At 29.0% G+C, this 11,590-nt stretch overlaps 2 protein-coding genes across 2 annotated transcripts; both read right to left on the bottom strand.

Moving 5' to 3' along the window:
* Positions 1 to 2,819: 2,819 nt before the first annotated feature.
* On the bottom strand, positions 2,820 to 3,559 carry LOC130815710 (floral homeotic protein PMADS 2-like). The gene is made up of 2 exons (XM_057682196.1): positions 3,164 to 3,559; positions 2,820 to 3,113 (listed from the first exon to the last, which is right to left on the bottom strand). The coding sequence occupies exons 1-2, from the start codon at positions 3,557 to 3,559 to the stop codon at positions 2,820 to 2,822; spliced, it is 690 nt and encodes a 229-aa protein (XP_057538179.1).
* A 6,045-nt stretch (positions 3,560 to 9,604) lies between these two features.
* Positions 9,605 to 11,398, bottom strand: LOC130814506 (uncharacterized). Its single transcript, XM_057680597.1, has 2 exons — positions 10,904 to 11,398; positions 9,605 to 10,249 (listed from the first exon to the last, which is right to left on the bottom strand). The coding sequence occupies exons 1-2, from the start codon at positions 11,324 to 11,326 to the stop codon at positions 10,079 to 10,081; spliced, it is 594 nt and encodes a 197-aa protein (XP_057536580.1). The 5' UTR covers positions 11,327 to 11,398; the 3' UTR covers positions 9,605 to 10,078.
* Between the last annotated feature and the right edge of the window lie 192 nt (positions 11,399 to 11,590).

The following is an 11,590-nucleotide window of genomic DNA, read 5'->3' as shown; positions in this document are numbered from 1 at the left end:
CACTGAATTATATAGTGCTGAGATCTAAAGCAGAGTGTGAGGGAATTGGCGGAAGTATTTGACTTATGGGGTGCAGAAAGTGGACTAATAGTGCTTAAGTCAGAAGTAAACAGTTAGTCAACGATCAGTTTCTGACATTTTGTACTGTTTTACATAGTATTCTAGAAGAACAATGTGAAAAGAGAATCAGATAAGGTGGATTCATGTGTTTATCTGACTTAGTATATGACTATGAATTTAATATTATGAATGGTCCGATTAGTTTTAGGCTTTAGCAACTTGACATGTGATGTCCATAAGGCCATAAGAGTATTTTATTATTTTAATTTAATAATTTTTAATTTGCATCTGATTACTAGCCATAATAATACTTTCTTTGTTTCATTTTACTTGCTATATTGATTTTTTATGCAAATTTAATGTGTGATTTTGATTGAACTTTACACGTCTGAAAATTATAAAAAGTTTATAATATGAAAGTATGTGATTAGACGAGTCAAACAAGATTTCACTTGATTATATTTTTTCTTATACATTAGCCGCAATTTAATAAAATAAGCATGAACAATGAATAATGCCCATATCCGTAATGTAACAGCACGGAGAAAATAGTAATTACTTATTTTAATTAATCCCATTTCAATACCAACATTTACATTTGATATTTTATAACTTTAACATAATTTATACTTTATAAGAGCAATTACACTTAATCTATGACTTTTAAGGGAAGAAAATTATTTTCTACTCATTTTCCTAAATCTCAGTTTCCTTAATTAAGTTTCGTATTGTAAATTTGAGTATGATTAATTTGGGTATAATTTTAATTTTATATAAATTATGATAACTTTAATTTTATTTGTGTATGATTTGGGTATTATTTATTCATGAACTAGAATTTTAATTTGCTTTAAATTATGAAAATTTTTTAATTTTATTTGTTTTAAATTATGATGATTTTAATTTTAGTTGCTTTAAATTATGATAATTGACAGTTTAGAATTAAAATTTGTATTTGTATTTGTGTATGATTTTATTGATTGTTGTTTATGAATAAAATTAAAAATCAACAAGAAATGCTCTATTGCTAATTCTTGTAATGAGAATCAAAACGCTTTCATTAAGAACGCAACCCCATGTTTTAAATCATCGGTTCGCCACGCATGTAGGGGCATTGTGGTAAGCACAAAGCTGATTACTTACTATTTCAATCCGTTGGTATCTAAGAAATTGTTATAATTATATATTTTATAGACAACAATTTTCCAAAATCTAATGGGTCCAAACTCCTTTAGATGAAATAATTTGGTGTAAAACACAATAGTTTTACTTAAATGCAAAATCGATGTTTGAACGATTTTTTTTGAAGTCGAAAAAAATTATTTCAAAATTAAATTGTTCGAAACTTATTTGCAAAGATAAAAATTAAGCTATATTTAAAAAATTATCCCTTCTAAATATTCTCAAATGGATCAATGTATCCACAAAATCTGGTAGATATGCGAAAATTTGAAAAAAATAAGATGTTTTAACAATTTAATTCCAAAAGTAAGTTTCGTGAAAACTTAATTCCCAAAATAAGCGTCCGTACATCCAAACCTAGCCTTGGAGTAAGTCGCTGTTACTAACAGCGAAAGACAAAAAAAAAAAAAAAATTAAAGCCATAAGTCTCTGTTACTAACAGCAGTCAACTCCTTAAGTCGCTGTTAGTAACAGCGACTTAAGGTTAACTGGTCAATTCCTTAATCTCGTAGGCTGGAATGAGGAAGTAACTGACAACTGAAAACTTAAAACGCATTAAATCGTTGTTACTAACAGCGACTTAAAATAAATTTTTTTTTTTAAGTCGCTGTTAGTAACAGCATACTCCGAGGCTATGCTTGGATGTACGGACGCTTATTTTGGAAATTAAGTTTTTACAGAGCTTATTTTTGAAATTAAGTTGTTAAAACATCTTATTTTTTTTAAATTTTCTAGATATGCCACTGTCAAATGAGTTATAATCAAACCTTAATATTGAAATCTTTTAAAAATCCTGCAATTAATTATTTAATGTTTAAAAGTCATTTTGCATGTTAATATCAATATGTTGAACATTAAAATACTCTTTTTCAAATTTACATATGAGATAATTTCATACAAGACCTTCTATTAAATTAAAGGACCTTTGATATTATTAATTTATACTCCCTCTGTTCTTTTAAGTTCTTCCATCTTATTATAACGGGTAGTTTCATAAGTTCTTCCACTTTATAATACTTTTTATTTTTGAAAAGTTTTTATCTCACTTTTACCCCTTAAAACCCCCATTTTTCTTTTAATTCACCCCTTTTCTTTTATTTATAATTATTTTCTCTCTCATACTTTCAATACAATCATTACTTCACACTATTATTTAATTAAAATAATACCCACTACAATCTAAAGATTCTATCTACCTTAATATGTGTGAAAAACCCAAAGTGAAAGATTAAAAAAGACTTAAAAAATTATTATGTATTAATTTTCGCATCTGATATATATGATATCATTAATTCATTACAACATAAAAAATAAAATGGCAATACAAAGCTTGATATTGAGAAAGAAAGCTTGGATATTTTGAAAAAAACACTAATGATTTTTGCATTAATTCATTATTCATCCAAAATTAAAACCTTTTATAATATACGTACATGAAGAGCAATAGATGTCATAATTTCATGCAGGTAATTAAACACAATACTAAAATCCCAAAAATAATAACTTTGAGAATGATTCATTAAATGATCGAAATTGCTCTTCTAAAACATTATTATTCAAGAAATAATCATCTTGATCTATTGTTGTTGCATTAAACCCAGAATTTGTCGAAATATCTGTATTTTCATCCGATCCTTAAACCCAAAACTTTCTGAAATAAATGTACTTTCATCCTTAAATTCACTTCTATCCTTAATTATGTCATGATCGTCGATTATTAGATCACCAAGGTTTTGATTATCAATATCAATTACATCCTTAATCATGTTATGATCATCAATTACTTGATCACCAAGTTTCTGATTATCAATATTGATGGAAGAATGATTAAATTTTGAAATTACTTCATTTCTTAATCCTTCCAATTTAACCTTAAACACTCATTTATACCCATATCATCAATTGATTTTTCCCACCAAACCTCAAAATTTTGATTTGTTTCTGTTCTAATATCTGGTTTAATTTGTTCTATAATATCATCACAACGATTAGAATAAAAACCCAAATTAATCTGATCATGATTATCGTTGATATAACGATGAACAATGTTATCAGTATTCGGATTACCAAATGAAAACATTTTTCCACCATTAGAGAATGTAATAACAGCAATTTTAGCATCACATACCGAACTTAATTCATTGGCTTTTTTAAATAAGCCTATTCGTCGTTTTGAGGAAGTTTCTTGTCTTTTTCTTTTGTTGATTATGGGTTCAATCATGATTTTTCGTTTCCCTCTCTGGGTGTTTGTTGTTTTTATTGAAGCAATTGACGATGAAGATTTGTTAGTTGAATTATCCGCCGTTGTTAACGCCATGAATGAATGAGGAGGAGGCTTAATTAAATTTAAAACTATATATAATAGATGTGTGATTGTAGAGTAGTAACGTTATATTAGAATGAAAAAATTGAAATTAATAATCCAATCTTTCACTCATATATTAGTCAATAATTTTAACTTTAGATTATTTTTTAATAATTTAACCTTTGTTTTTATTTTGCTGTTAGCATACTAATAAAGTATGCTGATAGCAAACTAAGGGTAAAAGTTAGATTATTATAAAATAATTTAAAGATGAAATTATTCACAGCGGATGGATAAAAGGTTGGATTATTAATATCAATTTTTTCTATTATAAATCAATAAAATCAAATATAATTAACAAAAGATTGAAAATTTTCATATAGCATACTTATAAAGATTTGTCACATGAAATGATCAAATTGTTTAATTGCTATATTTATTGAGCTAAATATTATACAATCAACTAAAAGAATATCTTTACAAAGATTTGTCACATAAAATAATTAAAATGGTTAATTGCTATATTTATTAAACTTATATACATAAATTATTATATTTCTGGAAAAATCAAAACACTCAAAAACACTTAATTTTTTTTGCGAATAATTCAAAAAAGAAAGATAGTATACTTTAAACTTTAAAGGTAAAAAAAAAAATACTATTTCTATCATCAAATTAGTTTAATATAATAATATTTTAAATAATAATTATACTATTTAAGTATTTATAACTCCGTGCATTGACGAGTGACTATACTAGTGTCTCATATTACCGTTAAAATATTCTTAATCTATAATTTGGATTTTTCCAATTTTGAACCATCTAAATATCTTATCTTAAATTGTCTTTTATTAACTATTAAAATATCTCATTCTTAAACTCAAAACTTTCTGGAATAACCCTACTTTTATCTTAATTATGTCATGATTATCAGTTATTATATCATCAAGTTTCTGATTTCAAAATCAATTATATCTTTAATTATGTCATCATTAATTACTTGATCACCAAGTTTCTGATTATCAATATTAATTAAAGAAGAATTAGAAGAATTACTAGTATAATACCTATGCTATGCACGGATTCTATATACTTGATCTTTAAAAATAATTTTTATAAATCATAGTTAGATGTATATCACACACAGTTTAAATATTTTTAAGACTATAATATATTTAATATTAATTATCTTCATTTTCCATACTTTACAGGGGTTTATATTCTAATAGTCTTATACAAATGAAGAAACTATCAAAAATTATCCAATATTTTTATTATTAGTTTTCAACAATAATATCATTTATTGATTAACCGTGAATAATTTAAACATTGAATGATATATTCTCACATTAAGCTTCGGTACCAAATGACCTACTATTACAGGTTATTTACCAAATTATGAAACGTAAGTAAAAATATTTTTTTAAATGTAAACTTATACGACTTTATCAATTTATATTACCATAATATAATCCAAGAAAAAAATGTTAGATACATTGATGGGTAGCCCAGTAAAGCGAAACATATATTGATAGTACAACTTTATACCAATATATTGATAGTACAACTGTCACTATGCTGAAAGTGTTTATGATCCTTCCGTTGATGAGACCTTAATCCTGCAATACAACGTTAGCCTTGCCCGAGAGTGGTGTCTCGGAAAACCCCTCTGATGCTCAAGTCAGATTGGGGAACAGAAAGTAATGAATATATGATAATTAATGAATTCAAGATTAACGGATTATAGAATGAGTTCAGATCAATTGAAGGATATTTGGTTAAGTATAGATTGTAAATAAGAAGGCGATGTATTTTTATAGAGCAACGGTAGGAAAATAAAAGCTTAGTCGGGTGCAAATGATGTATGGCAACATGTATTTATAATGGTACAATGGAGAATAGATAGTGATTTAATGTGGGAATCACGGGTATGATGGGTGAGTGGTAAGTTATGGTGAGTAGTGGGGTTGTTATTGGACCGAGGTGGAGGATTTAAGGTTTAACTAAATAAATTACGGGTTTATTTATTTGACCCTATAACAATCTTAATACTTATCATAATTCTAGTGATATGTTATTAAGTTTTGAATGGGGATTAAGAGTGAAAAAGTTAGATATTTTTCTATATTGTTTTAATGCAAATTAAACATTTTTTAAATTCTGAAAAAATCAATGAGGAATGACATGTGACTAATTTACTGTATTTATATTGCAATTGTGAGAGTTATAATTTAAATGTAAATTTATGAAAAAAAAAATTTTCAACATAGGTAATCATAATTATTATTTGAATACGAATTTTTTTGATTTTAAAACGCAAACGTACTTTAACTTGTAAGAGAAGTTTTATTTTCAAATCCCCAAATCTGTCATTAATTAATTAATTAATATAAAGACTCTGATTAATATTTTTTTTTGAAATAAATTCTAAGCAAGTCACATGTCAACATTTAAAAGCTTTTCAACTCTAATTCTCCAATTTAAATTTTTGAACATGATATAATAATATTTATAATGATTAATTTTAAGTAAAGTATTAAATGATATGACATAATGATATGACTAATGATTAATTTTTGACATTACTTTATTTCTCAATTCTTCCAATTTAACTTTAAACTCTTCTAAATCATTCAAACCCATATCATCAATTGATTTTTCCCACCAAATCTCAGATTTCTGATCAGTTTCTGTCCTAATTTCTAGGTTACATTGTTTCACAATATCATCACGACGATTAGAACAAGAACCCAAATTAATCTGATTATAATTATCGTTGATGTAACGTTGAACAATGTTATAGTATTAGGATTACCAAATGAAAACATTTTTCCGCCATTAGAGAATGTAATTACAACAATTTTAGCATCACATATCGAACTTAATTCATTGGCTTATTAAAATAACCCTGTTCTTCGTTTTGAGAAGGTTACTTGTCTTATTCTTTTGTTGATTATGGGTTCAATCATAATTTTTCGTTTCCCTTTCTGGGTGTTTCTTGTCTTTATTGAAGCAATTGACGGTGAATATTTGTTGGTTGAATTATCCGCCATTGTTGAAGCTATAGATGAATGAAAACGAGGCTTAATTAGATTTGAAACTATAGATAATAGACATGTACGTGTAGAGTTGTAATGTGGAAGCCAGTTAGGATTATTATATAACCAATAAAATTTCTCATATTACGTAAAATAATCTTAATTAATAATTTGATTTTTGAACAGAATATAAAGGTAAATAATTATTATTGTTTTTAAATTTTAAACCATTCAAATATCTCATTTTAAACTATCTTTTGAACTATCAAAGTCGCTCATCTTAAGTCTAACTTATTATTTGAATTTAGAACTAACAAATATAACGCCTCTCCGTTTCTTAAAGTTATTTCCTTTTGCTATTTTAGGTTATTTGATTTGTTATTCTCATAAATAATAATTCTATTTATATCATGAATATAAACAAAAATAACATTATCCATTATCATTTAAATATTTTAAACTAGGTCCAGGCAGCGGCAAGACGTAGAGGCAGTGAAATACATTAAGGATGAGGGAGGACGAGTTCTCCTGAGACAAGAGAACATCAAAACCAGATGGCTCCAACATTTCTCTCAGCTACTTAATGAGTCTAGAGGGCCAAAGGAGGCGGACAATCAAATTTCCAACGTCTAAAGGCCACTGGAATATGAGTCAACGAGTGATATTACCACAGAAGAAGTAGGAGAAGCTCTCAAAAAGATGTGAAGAACAAAGGCAGTTGGGTCAGATAACATCCCGATTGAGGTGTGGAGAGGTTTAGGAGAAGAGGGCATTCGTTGGTTGACTAGACTCTTTAATATTATTTTGAGGGCACATAAGATGTCAGAAGAATGGAGGAATAGCACACTAATACCTCTGTTTAAAAACAAAAGTGATGCGCAAGTATGCGGGAACTATAGAGGTATCAAACTTCTAAGCCATACAATGAAATTGTAGGAAAAAGTGATAGAGAGGAGAATTAGACAGGAAACGGTGATTAGAGAGAACCAATTCAGTTTTATGCCAGGAAGGTCAACCATTGAGGCAATTCATGTTTTGAGGAGACCGATGGAGAAATATTGAGAGCGAAAGAAAGATCTGCATATGGTGTTCATTGACTTGGAGAAAGCGCATGATAGCATACCACGACGTGTCCTTTGGGATAGCCTCAAGGCTAGAGGTATTTCTTCAGTGTACATTGAGGCAATACAGGATATGTATGACAGAGTTTCGACTAACATTCAAACACCGGTGGGGATAACAAAGCGTTTTCCGGTTAAAGTTGGACTACATCAGGGATCGACTCTAAGTCCTTTCATTTTTACTGTCATTATGGAAGTGATTTCTAAATCTATTTGGGAGACGGTACCGTGGTGCATGCAGACGACATAGTGCTGGTAGCAGAAACTAGAGAGGAGGTTAGTAATAAATTGGATGAGTGGAGGGAAGCTTTAGAAGGTAAAGAGTTGCGCATTAGTCGTACGAAGACCGAGTATTTGCGCTGTGACTTTAGTGGGACAACACCGGTAGGTGAACCAGAGGTGTCCATTGATGAAGCAGTTGCTAAAAGTACGACCAAGTACAAATATTTGGGATCGATCATTCAAAGGGATGGGGAGATTGACGGAGATGTAAATCATTGTATACAAGCGGGTTGGCTCAAGTGGCGAGCAACCACCGAGGTGCTATGTGATAGGAAATTCCCAAGCAAGTTAAAAAGAAAATTCTACCGAGCAGCAATCAGACCTACTCTGCTATATGGGACCGAATGTTGGCCTGTAAAGAAGATTTTTGAACATAAGATGGAAGTAACAGAAATGCGTATGCTGAGGTGATGTGTGGGCACACATTGATGGATCGAATTAGGAACCAAGAGTTTAAGGACAAACTAGGGGTAGCCCCTATCTCTAGAAAAATGCGCGAAAATAGATTGAAGTGGTTTGGACATGTGCAGAGAAAGACTTTCGCCGCCCCCGTGAGGAGGGTAGAAAGCATTATAGTAGAGGGTAACAGGAGTCAGGAAGACGCAGGAGAACTTAGGATGAGCAAATAAAAGTTGACTTACATGAGTTAAACCTCTCTGAGGGCCTGACTAGGGATAGGGGTAGTTGGAGGCGTCATATCCATGTTTTAGACTATTGATGTTCTCTTAGATTATCTTTTGGTGTTCTTGCCATCTTGCTTCTCTCGTTTCTTTTATTATTAAGTTTTTGTTTTCTTCTATTTTGTAGTTGAGTTTTACTTATTTATTTATTTTATATGCATTTAATTTTTCTTTCCCGTGTAGCTATGTCTCCTTATCTTTCTCGAGCCGAGGGACTCTTTTGGTCGCGCTCTCCTTTATGGGTATGAATTTTTGCCGTCTTTTTCTTCCCAAACTCTATCCATAGTTTTTATATGAATGGGATACACTTGGTAAGATTATGACGATGATGATGATTATGATTCTCTTATATATCTTTCATTAACCTTATTTTAACATTTCTATAATATTTATAGTTTCCCCATATTTCCACTAACTTCATAAAAATATTTTTTAATAGTTGTGGTTTCATATTTTTTTTTATTAAATTTCTTTTGATATTTTTTAATGTTTATGATCCATATTTTTTCTCCACTATATTTATAGTCAATATACTTCTCTAAGAAACCAAAAAGTATCATTTTAACCTATTATTTTGACACACAAAAATATTTCAACTTATCCTATGAATTCCAAAATATCTCATCTTAACCTATCCTTTTAAACCATTAAAATATTTTGTTTTAACTAGAAATGTTCATCCAGGTTATCGGATTGATTTCAATTTAAATGTTTCAGATCGGTTTGAAATTGAATTTTGTGTTCATATTCTTTTTTACATAATTATGAATGATTTTTAACTCGAATTAAATCAAATTCAATTATAAGGTCAGATAAATTTCAAATCATCAAAATATATTTTAGACATCTCTGATTTTACCCCACAATTTGAATCACAAAAATATCTCATCTTATGTGAGTATTACAAAATCTATGACTTAAACAAGGGAAGAAATATAAAAAAAAAAACGCTGTAATTGAGTGACTACGATAGTATGAATATACACTTTGACTACTCCAGCTTTAGATTTACATTGATTGAAATTCATTTTAAATCCTTAAAATTTGCCTAACCAAAAAGAAACTCTTGCACATAAAATTAACCAAGGGGAAGAAAGTACTAGGCAAACAACTTATAGCTATAGTTGATTACATTGACTAATTTTACCAGCTAGTTTTAATTGATTGGTTTGAACAATAGATTTTAAATCTGCTACTATTCAACCAACTAAATTATCAAACACGAACATTAAATAATTTGACCATCAAACTCTTTATTTGTATCAAAATAAGCTAAAATTACGTAATTAGCTTTTTGCCAAATATACTATAGATCAAATTCAAAAAAAAAAACAAAAAGTATCTATTATGCTTACCATGCTTCTTTTTTTTTTTTTTTTTTTTTTTTTTTTGTTTTTTAGATATTATGGCTTAGAGCTTGGAAATAGGCAAAAGCATGGAATTGGAATAGAAAGTAGAGGCAGGAGAAGTGTATAGTCTCCCTTTATGCTCTTGATTATGTTTTTCTCCTACCATTTCATTTTTGCCCACTTCATCTCTTGTTGTCGTCCTCATTGTTTCTTTTGCTGCATCATCTACCATCTGCCAATTGACAACGACCACATTTTCATTACTAGGACATTACAACAAAAAAATCAAAAATTAATTTTATAATCAGAATTGTTACATATAATTGTGTTTTAATTATTAATTTAAATTTTTAATTGAATTAATTTTCAATTTAATATTAAAAGTTAAAATGACAGAGAATCACGTGTTAGAATGCTCGAATCTTATCCACCTATTACTTGTTCGGTCTACACTTTTAGACTCTAGGCCTCATGTAAGGCCTATGCCATGCGTCCGAGTATGAAGTATAAACGCCTCAAAATGTGAGAAAATGGGTTGGAAAATTATTATTGTAGGTAATTTTTTCTAAAATTTAATATTATTAAAATATAAAATTAGACAAATTAAATAAAATCTTACCTGATTATATTTTTTGAAGCACAATAACCGCAATATATATAATAATAAGTTTAAATGACAAACAATATTAATTAAAATACTTATATAACAAGTATTTCGATGACCTGATGTTGACCTAACCTTATAACCAAACCCAACGTAATTCGACTTTAAACTAAATCTAAAATTATGCAAAAATTAATTGGACACAAAAACCAATTTTAAACCGATCTAAACATAACTCGAAATCAACTCAACAAGCAGAATGAACACCTAGCTAGTAGGTACCTTGGAAGTGAGAGAAGGAGATAAAGAAGGCAAAATATGAGCAAGATGAAATTTAATCTTGTGAAGCGCCTCCACGGTAAGACCCTGAGCCGCAGAAGTGAAATCCTTGATGGTTGATTCAATCAAAATCTTAGCATTCTCCAAAGCATCAGACGGTACAGAAGCAGCTACTAATTTCTCCATCAACCTTTCCTTTACCAAACCCATTTTATTCTTTATATCATAAATTCCCACCATTGATGAATTATTCTGATGATGATGATCTTTTTTTTCAGAATTTTTGAGATGATCCTTTGTATTGATTTTGATTGCATAATCAGGAGAGTATAACTTGGCTTGCCCATTTTGATCATAATCTTCCATATTATCCACATTTTTTGTTGAATTGATGTTTTTTTGGTTCTTGTGAATCGGTCCACTCATAATTTTAATTATGTTTATAATAATTGTTTTAATTAGAAATTTTGATCCACTAGAATGATCGGTCGACGTGTATATAAGCGGTCATGATCGACTCTTGTGGTAATCTTTCTCGTAAAATTAAGGTTGAAGTTGGACACGTGTTGTTTGTTTACGCTTATGTGTCTGTATCTTATAACTTTTATGTGCTCAAGTCCATCCAATATATATGCAAGTCAATAACTCATTATTTTATCAATATAAAATCTTATATTACATGTAAGGTAT

The sequence above is a fragment of the Amaranthus tricolor genome, chromosome 6 (genome assembly GCF_026212465.1).
Source record: "Amaranthus tricolor cultivar Red isolate AtriRed21 chromosome 6, ASM2621246v1, whole genome shotgun sequence".
Taxonomy (NCBI): Eukaryota; Viridiplantae; Streptophyta; class Magnoliopsida; order Caryophyllales; family Amaranthaceae; genus Amaranthus; species Amaranthus tricolor.
The sequence above is the reverse complement of the archived record's forward strand: the minus strand, read 5'-3'. Positions and strand labels throughout refer to the sequence as shown.